This window comes from Neopsephotus bourkii, unplaced genomic scaffold (assembly GCF_033783945.1).
Source record: "Neopsephotus bourkii isolate Nb327-2 ecotype Australia unplaced genomic scaffold, CSIRO-AGI_Nbou_v1 NB_740, whole genome shotgun sequence".
NCBI lineage: Eukaryota > Metazoa > Chordata > Aves > Psittaciformes > Psittacidae > Neopsephotus > Neopsephotus bourkii.
The window spans coordinates 1,126,438-1,143,152 of NW_026901238.1; the positions used below are offsets into that span (position 1 = coordinate 1,126,438).

The window sequence follows — 16,715 nt, forward strand, 5'->3', positions numbered from 1 at the left end:
TAAACAGCTGAGAGCAGATAATTAAAGCAAATCCTCTCTCTTGGGATTCTCAAAAGAAAGTGGTGCAGAGGTGGCCTAGCTTGTTCTTTATTCTAGCAAAACCCAACAGGAACATGCTTCCAAGCATGAGAGATGTTTCTTAGATGGCAAGACTGTCAGGGAGAACCTGAAAGACCAGAAGTCTCAGCTTTCCAATTAAAATAGTTTCTTTGTGCTGTATTGATCTTCTGATCTTGTTGCCAATGATTTGAGTTTGAATGCTAATTGAGACCTGTGTTAGATTTTTCAGACCTTTAATTGCAGATGCTTTCTGTTTTTAATGATCCTGTAGGGGTTTTGTACTCACAGCAGGAACAGAGAAGTAAGAGTAATTAGGCAAAGTAGTTTGGGGTGTCAGCCATGTGCAAGGGACAAGGGCATTGAGCTGATTGTGTGGCACCTGGAAGACCTTAGCTGTGTTGAGTAGCTGCTGTGTTTAAGGGTGACTTGGTGTTCCTGTACAGCACCTCATGAAAGCCTCCAATAGCCCTAGTGCCACAGGGTTCAGTCACACAAGCCAGAAGTACTCCTTCCTCCCAAGCTGAGTGATCTCAGTTTTCTGGGAAACATCATAATATTACATTTTATGGAAACCACAGGAAATATTAAGTATGGGGTACAGGGTTGCCAACTTAAACCTTATGGACAAGAGAAACTTGGTGTGGGTTCTGTGGTGTGGTGTATCTAACACCCTCATATACAGCTGCCTGCCTTTGCAGGATTTTATTGCTAAGGTGTCCACTCCCCACCTCCCTCCTTGCAGTCAGCCAGAGAACATATCAGTTTGTGCTACTGTTGACTTCTCTTGGTTTTGCTCTATTGTTATATGATTTACTTGGGTGTGTCTGCCTTTGTACAGGTATTTTGCATTTAGTTTTCTGGATTTAAAATAGTTGTATGCTTCTTTTCACAAAGCATCAACATATTTATGGGTGAGAGTAATTGGCTGGTTGTTCTTTAAGCTTTTACAGAAGACTGATTTGGCAAAGCTTTTACAATAGGGATGTCACGTGTAAACCAGCATTTTATATTCTTGGAACTCTTGCAGGAGCTACTTGACACCAAATGTCTTTATGTTTTGAGAGAGGGATAGTATTTTAAAATTGTTTTTAATATTATAATAATAATAATGCATTGTTGACAATCATGTTTATTTAGAACACTGAACTGTTACTGTAGTTGAAAAACTGCTTTTATGTGCAGCAGTCCTGCTATCTGTTTGGATCTAGCTGTTACTGCTTGTATTTTTAGTATTGGCATGGAAATGCAGTAAGTTTAAGAAATAGTCACTGGAATTCAGGAATGTTTTGCTATCCGTTTTTTCATGGAAATTACATAGTGGTACCCAGGTTCTTGCTCTATATCTCTCTGTAATGTGGTGGGTTTCCTCCTCCTTCTGTACATTTTTATAACCCTTAGCATGGGGACATCCAAAGCTAAGGAAGTCAAATAGGAAATGTCAACTTTCACCTATCTGTAATGTCAAATAACGGAATAAACTGCAGTTACCAGGTTAGACACCTCTAGTACTCTCTAGTTATCACTTCTATTCAGGAATTTTTGTAAAATAAGCAGTTACTAAACCATAGATTAATTTATTTTCTGACACTTCGGATGCTCTTGAACAAGCACTCCTTACATTATAACAGTCATTTAATGACAGTCATTCGTATAATTGCTGGGGTACATAGCCCATGTTTTGCTAATAAATCTTCAGGGATCTTTGAGTGTTTTTGTTGTGTAGCTGTTTGCTGTATAGCCAGGCACTCTCTCAAATTAGAGCATCAGCAGAGTAAGAACAAGCAGATAGAGGAATAGTAGTCAGTTGCTGCTAGGCAGGAGCAGATGGTGGTTCTTCAAGAGTTGTCAGCTGTGGAGATCAGCCTGGGTGTCGCAGGAGTATAAGGTGTCAGACACTGAGTTGGGGTTTGAAGAAAGGTGTTGGGTGGCTGCATGAGAGTGTTTGTGATTCATTCCAGGCAAACTGCCTGAAAGCAAAAAAGCAATATAATTAGTAGATACATCAATAATGTGATGTGTTAGGAAGAGAAGTATCACAGCTTTTGTAGATGGAAATTGTGGTTTCTGTGGCCCTAAACTTCTTTTGTAAATCAGTCCACACATTTTGAAATGTCATCTAATATAATGCACTTGAACTTCCGAAAAAGGTATTTGATAGTCTTCCTTCTCCTGGAGTATCTTCTGGAAACTAAGCCATCATGGAATAGGATGGATGGATTATTCTGTTCATTAACCCATTCCTGAAAGGTACAGTGACCTGTACTCAGATGGCTGGTAGGTAAGCAGTGAAATCACATAAGCATCAAAATGTTTAACCTGTTTGTAAGTGGTTTGGAGAAGTAGTAATTTTTACATGAGTGGAAAATTATTTTGATAGTAAAAGATGGCCATAAAGGATAACAAAACTTTCTAAAGAATTAGCCTGTGAGCAAAATCTAAAAAGCTGGTGAATTAAATTCTGCCCCAGTAAGTTCAAAGTTGAAGGAACGAGAAAGCTGCCTTAGCCAAGAAAAAGTTGTTCTAGGTACTTCTGTGCAAACATTAGTGATCACTGTTGCTCAAAAAATTGATTAGAATTTCAGAAGTCAGTAAGAAAGGAATATAAAATAAATCAGGAAGCATTGTATGAGAGCCACAATATGTTGTATGCCCATATCTTGTGTATAGTGAAAGCTCATCCATTGCTCTTATGGTTATTGGTGTAGATGAAATGTCTATCTAGCCAGTGTAAGTTCACATGAAGTGGCCTAGGTGGGCACAGGGACATTTTTTGGAGAAGGAGAATTCTGTCTTTTCTTTAAAGCGTTCGACACTGTCCCACACGACATTCTTGTCTCTAAACTGGAGAGACATCAATTTGATGAATGGACCACTCGGTGGATAAAGAACTGGCTGGGGGGCCACACACAAAGAGTTGTGGTCAATGGCTCAATATCCGGCTGGAGACCAGTTACGAGTGGTGTCCCTCAGGGATCAGTGTCGGGACCGGTCTTGTTTAACATCTTTGTTGGTGACATGGACAGTGGGATTGAGTGCACCCTCAGCAAGTTTGCCGATGACATCAAGCTGTGTGGTTCGGTTGATACGCTGGAGGGAAGGAATGCCATCCAGAGGGACCTTGACACGCTTGTGAGGTGGGCTGATGCCAACCTTATGAAGTTTAACCATGACAAGTGCAAGGTCCTACACCTGGGTCGGAGCAATCCCAGACACAGCTGCAGGGTGGGCAGAGAAGAGATTCAGAGCAGCCCTGCGGAGAAGGACTTGGGGGTGCTGGTCGATGAGAAAATGAACATGAGCCAGCAGTGTCCACTTGCAGCCCAGAAAGCCAACCGTATCCTGGGCTGCATTAAAAGGAGTGTGACCAGCAGGTCTAAGGAGGTGATCCTGCCCCTTTATTCTGCTCTCGTGAGACCTCACTTGGAGTATTGTGTGCAGTTCTGGTGTTCTCAACATAAGAAGGACATGGAACTGTTGGAACAAGTCCAGAGGAGGGTCACGAGAATGATCAGGGGACTGGAACACCTCCCATATGAAGATTGGCTGAGAAAGTTGGGGCTGTTCAGCGTGGAGAAGAGAAGGCTGCGTGGAGACCTCATAGCAGCCTTCCAGTATCTGAAGGGGGCATATAAGGATGCTGGGGATGGACTCTTCATTAGGGACTGTAGTGACAGGACAAGGGGTAATGGGTTAAAACTTAAACAGGGGAAGTTTAGATTGGATATAAGGAGGAAATTCTTTCCTGTTAGGGTAGTGAGGCACTGGAATAGGTTGTCCAGGGAGGTTGTGAATGCTTCATCCCTGGCAGTGTTCAAGGCCAGGTTGGACGAGGCCTTGGGTAATATGGTTTAGAGCAAGGTGTCCCTGCCCATGGCAGGGGGGTTGGAACTTGATGATCTCAAGGTCCTTTCCAACCCTAACTATTCTATGATTCTATGATTATTTCTATGCTTTTCTCAATTCTTGGTCAGATGAAACATGCTGGGTTAAAGCAGCCTGTGTCCAGCAGCTGTGTTTGTCATCTTGCATTCTTGTGCCTCAGTCTTATTACTGGGCACTGATAAATACTTTGTAATACATACTTTGATGTTAAAACATTTCACAGAGGAGCACAGTACTTTAGTGACTACAACCCAGTTTGTAGGCAAGTGAGCAAGATTCTTCCAAAGGCAGAAGCTCTCTTTGTAGGAGTGAGAGGAGTTAGAAGTGGACTGCACACTTCGATTTCTCTATCCTCCTGAAGTCTTCCATTGCAGTTGAAGTGTAGCTTAGCTTCCTTAGCAAGTATGTGTTAACGTATCCAGTATTTTAAAAGCAATACTATAGCCTAGGAGATATTTGTAAACATTAAAAAAGCATTTGTGGGGAGTAGGGGAGAATGGTCATGGCTACGAACATTTGAGGCACAGCAGTTTTACCTCCATTTCAATCAAGCTTTCAAGTAAAGAAATTCTGATTGTTAAAAATCTATATTGTATGTGTTTATAGACTTAGCTTTTCATTTCTAAATAGCAAAATCACCAGGGTTTTGGCAGACATCTGAATCTCATTAGAAAATGTACATGCAAAGCAGCTTATGAGGAGAGAGGTTAATTTTAATTTTAGTAGATGCCTTAATTTGAGATGCTTGAAAATAGAATATGCTTCTGTATGTGTGTATTTATATGTATATTAATATATTCAAAATAAAAATTGTAATATCTTGTTTACTTTTTCCTTTTTAGTTTTTGATACTAAAAAACCCTATTGCTTTTTAAGCAGAACAATAATTCTGAGCAAGGTCATTGATTTAGTACCATAAGAGATGCCTGTTTTTCTATTCCTGCATGACCTAGTTGCTGAGTAGCTGGTACACACTGGAGCTTGCTAGGCTATAGAAGAGCTGATCAGGAAATGTAAGATTCTGCAAGTTATAACATTCAGGCTAAAATGTGATAATTATAATTCTGACCTTTCACTCTATCAGTATTAACTAAGCTCACTGGGAGAAAGTATTTTGTTTGGGAGAAATTATGTTGAATGACTAAGTTGAACTAGAACAGTTATGTAACTCCGTGTAAGCTTGAAATCAGGTTACTGAAGTTTGTCCTAGATGCTAAATTTGTCTTCTGGACTGTTGTCCTGGCACACAGCAGCTCTACTAGACTTTTGTTTTTCTTTCCCCCTGTCAAGTTAGAACGTAATCATGGGTATATGCAGTGGCCTAATGAAATTCTTCAGTGGAAGAACTCCTCATTCCTCTTGTTTTCTGTGTTGTACTCAGTTATTTATCCATGCAAGAAATCCTGTTTTGCTCTCTCTTAAGTTTCTTTAAAGGTTTTGGCGGGGACTTTCTGAAGGCTTGTCAGAAAGCTGGAAGATGGTATGCATGAGAGCATCTCAATGTTTTTTTTTTCTTGCTGGTCTCTTTAAAGAAATCTGTCTTCTTCCTGATATCTAATGTAAATCTCCCCTCTGTCAGTTTAAAGCCATTCCCCCTTGTCCTATCCCTGCATGTCCTTGTCAAAAGCCACTCTCCAGCTTTCTTGTCAGCCCCTTTAGGTGCTGAAAGCTGCTCTAAGTTCTCCCCAGGGCCCTCTCTTCTCCAAGCTGAACAACCCTAGCTCTCTTAGCCTGTCTCCATAGGAAAGGTGCTCCAGCCATCTTCATGGCCCCCTCAGGACTTGCTCCAACAGGTCCATGTCCTTTTTATGTTGGGAGGCCCAGCATAAGATCTGTGCTTATCTGCTCTGCCTCTGGTCCAGTTGTGATTTGAATTGTCCTTTTATGTACTCAAAACCCTCTTCTTTTCCTTCATGTTTGATTAGTTTTGTGTTGCTTTATGTTGGGTTACTTAAAAAAATGCAGAACAATTTCGGGCCATGAATAATCTGCACTGTATCTCTTAAAAGTATGGGGTGGGCAAGAGCATCACCTACTCTCTTTTAATAAGGTTTAGTGGTTTGGCAGCTAATCAATCTTTAATCCATTTAATATATATTGTATTCTTACAGTGCTTGCATGCTTTAATTGAAATGTTGCACATCATTCAGTCCTTACTTACATATCATTATTAATGCCGTTATCCTGTCAACCAAATGTGTAATCTCCTCAGATTACATTTGTGAAGTTAATTAGACCAAGTTGTGTTGGTTATTGTTTGTTACTCCTCTTTGATTTCTTCCAAAGCCTTCCTATCTTGATGCTGTATTTTGACTGAGCTTGAGGGAAACTAATTATTTAGCAACCACACATATGGAACTCATCCTTTTACCTCTTATAGCAATTGTTTTCTTTGCTATTTTGGTTTTCAGACTTCTGACTTCAGTCAGCTGGTATATTGTGAGGGTCTCCTTGGAGATCTCTCTTTTAAAAATCTTTACTTTTAGTTACTTTGGATGCATTTATAAATGGATAGCCTAAGCATAGGCACTAAGTATGTAGCAGGTGAGTAGCATCTTCTATAGTGACATATGGGAGTAGGTGTTTGAGAGCCCTTTAAAGATGAGTCTCTAGCAGCTGAACTTCCTTCCCCTGCTGGACAACTGTGGTGCTGACCACACACAGACTGCACACATTGTCACTGAGACACAAGTGTCATTGCTGTAAACGGGATTTGGAACCAGGTGTATCTTTGACACCAAAACAACCTATACACACATTCTTCCTTATTTATTCTGCTCATTATCCTTTTGGTGGCATGTATGAAGTTAGTGATCAAATTTAAATATCAATTTGTTTAACTATTATTGAGAGTGAAAAAACACTGTTAATAATTGATGGTATGCTTTATCTACTGCATGCCTTCATTTTGAGATCTTAATTTAAAAGAGAGAGAAGGACAATAAGTAAATAAATAGCTTTTCAATCCAGACAGTCCTTGTATGGATACCTAACTGGGAATGATGTCAAAGTCTATTGTGCTTTTTTCAAGTGTATTTTGAAAAGAGCTAGTTGCCTAGGTCACAGTATCACAGTATGTTAGAGATTGGAAGGGACCTCAAAAGATCATCTAGTCCAATCCCCCTGCCGGAGCAGGAACACCTAGATAAGGTTACACAGGTACGTGTCCAGGAGGGTTTTGAATGTCTCCAGAGAAGGAGACTCCACAACCTCCCTGGGCAGCCTGTTCCAGTGTTCTGTCACCCTCACTGAGAAGAAGTTTCTTCTCAGTCAGTGTCTTTTTGAACAGAAGATTAATAAGCATGCATGGGGAAGAAAAATAAGTTCAGAGTATGTGAGTGAGAAGTTCTTAATGGGCCATCAATGGCAATGGCTAAATTAGAAATGCTAGTAGAAAGAGAATGGAGAATTCCAGGCTTACTTGTGCTTGAATAAGGGTTTCTTCTGCTCAAAGCACCTTCCTCTATTTGCTAGTCCTCCCAGAAGTACAGCTGGTAAAGCCTCTCTGAGGACACAATACCTTGCACATTTCATTAGTGAAGTTGCTTGCTGTTAATTTTCTGAGAACTGTGTCTTAAGTACTGAATATTGCGTTTTGGTGCTCTGTTAAAAGCCATCTTTATTTACACATGGTGTCTTGCACGGCACAGTCACCCAGTACTGAATATTGCGTTTTGGTGCTCTGTTAAAAGCCATCTTTATTTACACATGGTGTCTTTCAGTCTTTCTGAAACATTTAGGCTTGACAACCCAAGCATGGATTTGCAGTTACTGCCAGCAAATGTTTTATTTGCAAGTTGTGACTTTAAATAAAAACCAAAACATTATTTTTTTCCTCCGTCCTTTCTAATAACCTTTAGGAGTAAGAAAACCTTTGTCACTTGTTTTAAATATCCTTATGGCGACTTCCTGTAAGCCTGTATATGTTTATAGTAAATATTATACTGTGTTTGTCACCAGGGAGACTGCCACTATGAACTGGAGATTCAGCCTCACTTACGTATTGAAGATGTCAATGTTCAAAGGAATAAAAATCACCCCTTCATGACCAGCTCCACATCTGATCAGAAGGCATGCTCATCTAAAAAAGAGGTGGCACACAGATCAAAAGTAAAACCATTTTTACCTGATACAGATGATAATGAGAGTGAATTCTTCACCACATTTAAAATAAGAAAGCCAAAGACTCCAAAAGGAACTTCCAGATCTAATCTGGAAATGCCTGTGTTAACTACAGATACTAATACTTCCGCTTCTTACTCAGCAGGAAGGCTTGCTGTGGTTGAAAATGCTGACCAGGGCAGTCAAGAGGATAAGGAACTAGAGGTGACATTTGACTTAAATGGATTTATTGACCTATGTGACAACAGTGACAGTACTGTAATTGATGAAAGTGCAGCAATGAATGAAAACAAAACTGTAGATAAAGCTTTGTCACTGGAGACAAAACACACAGATCTCAGCTTCACAGCTGAGAAATCACCTGTGTCCTCTGACTTATTTTATCTTCCGGAATCCTATGTGGATTCATTTGCACTTGTGAGACCACTTGAGGAGCCTTCTTGGTTGAAACAAGTATTTTCCAATGTGAAAAGGCTTTTATCACAATCTCCTCCCTCTTTGAATAAAGTTAATGATTTTGAAAATATGGTGAGAAATGAAGAAATAATACGTCCGTTTCAAAAAGTTATTTCTGATAGTTATTCAGCAAGACTGCAGGACAGTGTTTTCCCTGCACCCTCAGAAGCTGATTATGCACTGCTGCACCTTGAAAATCCTGAAGGGAGGGTCACCAGTGAATTGTGTGGCTCTTTAAGTACCAGTTTTTCAAAAACTGTGTCTTCTGAGACCACTGTTAAAGCCAAAAAGGAGCTTCACTGGAATGACAGCTTTGATAGTCTATTTCACAACAAAGAATTCACTGAAATTAAAGAGAATCAATATTTTGCTCAAAAAGAAGATATTGAACTTGAGAAGAAAAAAGTAGTAGTGGATGAAGAGAAGAGTATACATTTATTTGAAGATGAACACCTTTATGACACAAATAATAGAAGTTTTTCTACAAGCAATAAGCATTTAGTCAGGTCAGATTCGGGGGAGAGTGCTATTGGGCCAGTTGCAGAGCAGGGCTCTGAGTGGTTTTCTTCCAAGGTGTGCTGCAGGAGCACTGATACAGCCTGTGAGGAGCAGCCAAGAAGCAGTAAAACCACAGCCATGGAAATGCTAGGTGATGTTAGTGTGACTGAGCAGTCTCTGAATAACGATGATCTTTATGACTGTTCTCAAGAACTATTTTCTGTTAATTTTGATTTGGGATTTTCCATTCAAGAGTGTGAGAATCAAATCTTTGAAGAAAATATAGATACTAATAATACCAGAAAATCAAATGGTGCCTTATGGAGTCATACAGATGTTAAATCCACTGAAGATAAAAAAAGATTACTGAATGATAACTCCAAACTTGAAACATCGCCAGAGTGGGATTGCAAAGGTCTTGAGAAAAGAAATGCTTCCACACCATTGCCATTCCAGAGTAGGAGCTTGAATGGCAGAGAAGGAGCTGAGGGTGCTTCTGCTGTGGTGCCTTTCCTGGAGTCAGGAGGTGAAAGAAGTGGATCACCCAAAGCTTCGGCTCCCGCACTTTCTACCCCATGTAGAAAGGTTATGGATATTAAAGCTAACAGAAGAATTCTTCTGAATGCCTTCTCTAGTGCCAGGGAAGAAATTGCAGAGGGGCCTCTTACAGATAAAGAAAATAAAAGCCTATGTAAGCAGAACTTTGGGAGTTCAGCTGTGGATGCATTTAATTCCCATTTGGGAAGAACTGAAAACCTGGACCCCACCAACATTCCTAGTTCACATGTGTCTCCTGCTGAAGGTAGGGATTTCAAGGGTACAGATAGTTAATACCTTCATGTTTAAATTAATAGAATCCAGTAGTTTTTGGATCCTCAATTTAGTTTTACGACTAAGGTGGGAAGGATGAAAGGGAAAGGGAATAATGTAAATTGTTCTAAATACAAGAAGTTGGGTCAGTGGGGAGACTTTCCACTTTAGCTGCCTCTAAAGCCGTTTCTTAATATTCTCAGTGTCTGATTTGTAATCACCTGGATCTGTTGTACTCTGATCCCCAAATCCATGCCTTCATATTTTCCTATCATTGTTCCGGAGGAGTCGAAACTACTGATTTCTGTTTTGTTGACAACTGACTTGTATTCAAAATTTTCTGATTATAACTTCAGCACAAGCTAGGGTTGTCTTAAAGATACTGACTGTCCGTAGGCTCTATTCTATTTTTATTTCCTCCCTTTTCTCCCCCACTTTTGTCTTTCTCTGGTTTAGGACCAACATACCATAAAAAAAGTATTACATATTCAGATATTGCCAATATATAAGCGTCTGTCATTCTTCACTTGTAGGTCACTTACAGGTCATATTCACACCCTTTGTTGTATTTCTCTCTTAACAAACCTGAATTGCTTTCAAAATAATTGAGACATAATGGTACTTGGTCTGATTCATAAGGCACATTGAGGTGTTTTGACTGGCTTTGTTACTGTCCTTAGACATTGAAACAAAGCAGAAACAGTCCTTTTGATGCTAAAAACATCTTTTTTCTTCTTCTCTTTGAATTTGTCTGATAATGTATTTTCTGAAGCTGATTGATTGTTTAATGCTACCTTTCTTCCTGAATCATCATCACACCTTCAAATGACTGTTAGTTTGCTGAATTAAAAAATTCTAATTGATTTAATAAGCAAGAATAATAAATTTAAAACAACCAAACCCACACAAACCCCCAAAACTACAAAAAAAAAAACCAAATTGCTGTTTTAGAGTTGCAGGGTTAATAGTGAACTTGGATCAGGTTGTTTCATAAAACCCCAGGATGGAAGGAACCTCAAGGTTGGAATCTGGTCCAACCTTTCTGTCAAAGCATGACCTAGACTAGATGTCCTAACACCCTGTCCAGTCAAATGTTAACAGTGTCCAGTGTTGGGGAATCCACTGCTTCCCCAGGGAGATTATTCCAATGGCTGATTGTTCTCAGTGTGAAAAATTTTTCTCTTGTGTCCAGTTGGAATATCCCCAGGACTAACCTGTGCCCATTATCCCTCATCTTTTCCATGTGGCTCCTTGTAAAAGGAAGTTTCCATCCTCTTTGTAGCCACCCTTTAAATACTGGAATGTAGTGATCACATCTTCCCTGAGCCTTGTTTTCTCTAAGCTGAACAAGCCCACCTCTCTTGGCCCTTCCTCAAACAGTTTTCCAGTCCTTGGAACATCTTTGGGGCCCTTCTCTGGGCCTTCTCCATCCTGTCCACATCTTTTTTGTAGGGGGGCAGGGCAGGGACCAAAACTGAGCATAGTATTCCAGGTGTGGCCTGGGAGGCACTGAGTTAGAGAGCTTGATGCAGTCAGGTCTTGAAAACCTCTCCAGGCAATGTATGCTGTTGAAATGAATAGTTACTGGTTTTTATATAAGTTATTGTAGAAGTGAAAAGTTTGGGTATTTTGTACTTTTCCTTAAAGAAATTAAAACTTTGAGTGATTCAGTCAGAACCAGCTCTCTTTCGCTCCCTATCTTGCTATACACCTAAAGAAACAGAGGGCAAAATAAGACAATGCTGTAGGCACAAGTAGCATCAAGCCTGCTTTGGGGTGGGAAGGATGTTAAACAGGCAGTGTATCTATTGCACCAAATCCAGGATCTGTCCAACAGAACTGGAGCTTTGTTGTACACAAAGGAAGATCTTGGCTTTTATAAAAGCAGTCCTTTGTAAAACCACAGAGGCTGCAATAATTTGAAAAGGAATTGGAAAGAGGACTTTTCTGGGAGCTCTGGTCTTGTTCTGTGGACTCAAAGGGAGATGTGTTAAAAAATGCTTACAGAAGTGCAACTCTTACTCGACTTTAAAGGGCTTTTGCTCTTGTTTTCAAGACACCTTTTTCTGTGTTTGTACTGCCTGGGATAATCACTTTCACTCAGAGACTTTCCAGGGAAGCAGGATTTATTGTATATCTCAGCTGGAGATTATTTATTTTGATTACCAAGGCTAAAGAGAACAATATTTGCCACATAAATCAATAAGTAATCTCCTTTGCAGGTACTTCTATAAGAGAGACAGATTTTGATTTTGATTGCTCAGTTATAGAAATATTACATTCTGAACAATGAATTTTCTTGTGAATGCTGTTTACTATTTTTTTCTGTAGGAATCAGCAGTGAGAGTGAAGAAGAGTTAGTTTTCCGGAGAAAAAACAGGAGAAAAAAGAATGTTTTGAAGTCTCCTGATGTGAGTCTTCGCAAAAGAAAAAAAAGAAAATAAAAAGAGAAACAAGATGCCAAATCAACCACCAAACCCCAAACCCTCATTGCAATTTTACTTATTTCTGTTTACACAGGTTATGAATGACAGTGACTTTGAATCACCAATTTGTGCGAGAAAACGTCGGCACCCACGTAACATGGTAAGGGCGAGAAGTAATGCAAGTTCATTTCTGGAGTATATATTTAAACATTTACTTTCTCAATCACTAGGCAAGTGTTCTTATAAAAATATTTTATGCCATTTGACCTAAGGAGTATTAGAATGTAATTGCTTTCCTTCCTTCAGTTCTTTCTCAAGGTCTCCAAAGATGACTTTGTAGGTGGTTTTTGGCAGTGAAATACTGTTACAGGCAGGAGAGCTGCGCCTCTCCATTTGTGGAAGGCAGTAAAGTAATCTTTGCTGCAAAGCTTTGAGGAAAAAAAAAAACCAATTCTTGTCACATTTGACCTGGTTTTTCTTCCAATTAACCTGTTTTTTCTGTTCCTTTTGTCTTTATTAAGGTGATTAGCATGATTGCATTATTTTGCCATAGCAGATCAGCCACATGAAAATTAGGTATTGCTTAAAACCCCCAGTTGTCAAAGGATGATTGTGTAATCAAAGTATTGCTTGCTTTAGTCTTTATTTACTGAGGTGTTTGTGAAATGTTCCTCTAGTCAGACATGTCCAGTGATGACAGCATGGATTTTCACAAGAACTCACACAGGACCATAAATAACTCTACAGCCTCTAACAAAAACCAGCTGAGAAGTACAAAACGGCCAAAGGTCAAGAGCAGTTTCACAAACAAGGTCTGTGGAATTAAGTCTCTCTTAATATGCTGAAGGTTGTATTTGAAGTGGTTTGTGTTTAAATTGCAATGTAGATAATGGCTACGCATTGTCTTATGTATGTGTATGGAGGTATGTGCATGTTGGCAAAGTTACAAAGTCTAGGTCAGAAGAATTGGTCTTTGAACACGAGCAGCACTCCATGTTACCAAACAAAACAAAAGAGACAGAAGGAGACATAGTGAAATTCTACTTGGTGTCCAAACTGCAAGAATGAATTGAAAATATTTTCTAATTTGCCTATATTTAAACTTAAAAAAAAAAAAAAAAGAAAATGACAGAAATGTTGAGCACTGGTTTCGCGACACTTAAGATGAAAATTCACCATGTCATTGGGTGACCCATGTCATTGGGTGACTCATTCTGGAGCTCATATGTATTTTATGGCCTAAAAAATGGAGCTTCTGTGTATTTTTTTGGCCTTTGTAGGATCTCATGATAAAACTGTATCATAGTAGGCATGCAGTTGGACAGTTGTTTGGTTTTAAGACATTATTTAGGGGGATCAAGGCTCAGAGCTGTTTTACACAAGCTTCTTACAAACATTTTATGTGAAATCTTGAAACACTGGATAAAGGGTCTTAACCCTCACATCCATTGCCTGACTTTCAGAAGAATCTGCATAATAATCACAAGCAAAATAACAATCTACATTGCAAGTAGAACTTAAAGATTAGTCAAACTCGGGAAGCTCAGGTTCTTGACCAGGATTTAGGCTATTAGGATACTTACTCATATGGATTTGCCACCTACTCTAGTGGTTTTCACTTTTGGATACGTTAAGACAGAGATGGTCCCTCGACCCCAAAGCTTAAACCTTAACTTAGTGCTTTACACTTTAATCTGTCACTGCCGCAGGACTGGATGCAGGAGAGGATGTAGGACAGAATAATGTAGTAAGTTTAATAGCTCTTAAATATACATAGATGTGGTTCTGATGGGCAAAAATTACCATAATCAGGGCTCTGGGGCACATTATGTTGGATATTTTTAATGTTTTAAAGCTAATCTTCATTATGGAGACTTCCCTATAGCATCAATATTTTATGTTCTGGAATACAAAGAAAGAGGTAGATGAAAAGTCCATTTTGTAATTTTATTTAAACCTATTTTTTAATGTGAGACCAAAAGCTTCATGGAAAAAGAGCCTTGTATACTTACAAAATTCAACTCTGCCTTCACGTATCATCTTACCTAAGCATACCGATGTTTAGGTAAGATGATATATGAAGGCCATATTGTCTTACCTAAACAACAGTGATGAACATATTAGAAGTCCAGATCCACAGAAGGTTCAAGACATCAAAATCATTCTGATCAGTCCACCACCAGTTACAGTGTTCTGTCAGAAGTTCAGGTAATGGAGTTGTAAATGCAGGAGAGACCTGCAGTTAAAATAACAGAGATTATGAGAAGCCCAAGGTAACTAAAATAGTGACTGGCACTGGATTCAGAGGTTCAATAAATAATAGAAGAATGTGGTAACTTGTTTCCCAGGTGTGATCATACTCGTGACTCTCAGTTTCTGGCGTCACAGTGCTTTTCTGGTGTCACAGGGCTTTTCACACTGCAGGGTTTGTCCCCTCTGTAGTCCTTCACAAGTAAGAAGGATTAAGACTAATTGGCAATAACATTGAGAGTTCTTTCCTGTAAACAGGTGACCTCCAGTGTGTTTCAGAATAGTCAAAACTGTTCTAGAAAAGGTGCTAGTAATAATGCCTGTCATTCAGGCTTATTAATTGGTGTAAGGAAATAATTAAAACTTGGAAAAACTGAAAATCAGAGGTGTAGCACAGTTTATGCCAGTCTTCCATGTACTAAACTAAAATCCACACCTTTTCTTTTTATTCAAAGTATTTTGAAGGCAAATAATTATTCCTTTGGAGTAATTGGGATAATAATGGTTTGGGGTTGGTTTTTGTTTTCAAGTTTTACTTTAGTACTTTATAGCTGAAAACTTAAGAGAAAAAGTTAGCTGAGACAAGGTCTCTCTGACAAAACATCTTCCTGAATTCGTTTTGTTTCCGTGTACATTCTATTGAACATTTTGTTTTCCAGTTTTGATAGAATTAGGTACCAAGGTTTATATCCTGTCTCCTGGGCTGCAGTTCACATGTGAAGTGCCTCATCTTCCCTGAAAGACAAGCATTTTTCAATGAGTTGCATTGTTTTATGTATTTATGAAATAATCCCAGGTCATAAACAGAAAAGAACAAACCAGTGTGAAATCTGTATCTGAAGTTTTTAGAGGACCTGGGTTCAAAGTAATGCAGCACTTCAAAATCAAATCAGATTCTTGAAAGAAAATAAAATGAGTAAAACCACACTTGTAAGCCACAAAATAAATTAGTATTTTGGAGTAGCTCAGCTACAACGTTACATTTGTAAACTGCCTGTGCTGTTAACTAGCAGGCAGTGCTGCACACTGTGGTTACCTTTGGCCAGGCCTTTGAAATGAGAACCAGCTTCACCCTCCTGCACTGGTAGGCAGATGTTTGTGTGCTGTCCTTTGTTGCACCGAACTTCGTGTTCTTTACATCAGCTCTCCCAGTGATGGATTCTCTTTTCAAAGACAGGAGCCTGATATCTGTGAGCATCGAAGCAGCTGATGCTGTGAAGTAATAAGCTGATTTAATCAGAGGTCTCACAGGCAATATTAGTTAATTGAGAGCCAGCTTTTAACTAAAATTTGGTTGGTTTTTTTTTTCTTTTTTAGACTGCAGCAAGACAGTTTTTAGATGAAGAAGCTGAGCTGTCCCAGCAGGATGCAGACTGTGTTTCTTCTGATGAGACTGATGATGCAGAGAACGAGCTGAACTCTTCACTTGTTCAGTTCCTGAATGATGACGTGGAAATCACACAAGTGTTAAATGGTAAATGAGAAAAGCTCTGTATGCTTTTAAGATCGGGGTGTTGCTTAGAAAGTGGTGTGTGATAAGCATGGACATTCAGTCAGCTAATTAGCAGTAACCTCCTCAGCTGTGGTAAATCAGATGTTTTCCATTATATGTTTGTACCTTGTCTTTTATTCTCATAGGTTTCTTATGTAGTAAGTTCTTTACTGGAATCTCTACTATGTGATAGCTTTGGGCAGGCTGGAATCAGTTCTTTGAGGATTGTTGGACAGGAGTTTACCCTCACTAAACCTCAACCACCTCCTCCTGTGCCATTGTGACTGAACTTAATTTGCCAGTTCACATAGAAATTTCTGAGCCTCTCAGGTGTTCTGTTAAAGAGAAACCTAAAATATGGTATGAAATAACAATAGATAACATTACAGTGTTGGTACTGACAGAGCTGAGAAGATAATGCTGCTTTCTGGCTGAGATGCTTTATTTACCTTGTGCTTATGAACCTTGTCTTTCCTTGGGATATTTGCATGATGCAACTATCTTTTTGCCATTTAAGATTCCCAGATGTTGCTAAGAAATTCCCCCCTCCACTGAAATTGTGAATTGTTCCCTGTAAGACCCTGTGTGGATTTCAAAACACCCATCACTTTCCCATACAGTCTCTGAAATAAGTTGTGTTTATTCTGGGAGAGACTTGCACTGTGGAAAACTGAATGATTGAGGGTTCCTGTGGCAGATATCACCCTTGTCCCTGCCAT

At 39.3% G+C, this 16,715-nt stretch overlaps 1 protein-coding gene across 1 annotated transcript in view; it reads left to right on the forward strand.

The window, feature by feature from the left end:
- The window catches only part of FANCM (FA complementation group M), a 77,218-nt gene that overhangs the window by 54,365 nt on the left and 6,138 nt on the right, over positions 1 to 16,715 (forward strand). Inside the window, exons 14-18 of the mRNA XM_061354583.1 lie at positions 7,903 to 9,820; positions 12,160 to 12,239; positions 12,349 to 12,414; positions 12,932 to 13,066; positions 15,822 to 15,978. Of these exons, the coding sequence (XP_061210567.1) occupies positions 7,903 to 9,820; positions 12,160 to 12,239; positions 12,349 to 12,414; positions 12,932 to 13,066; positions 15,822 to 15,978 (2,356 nt within the window). The remainder of the gene's footprint in view (positions 1 to 7,902; positions 9,821 to 12,159; positions 12,240 to 12,348; positions 12,415 to 12,931; positions 13,067 to 15,821; positions 15,979 to 16,715) is intronic.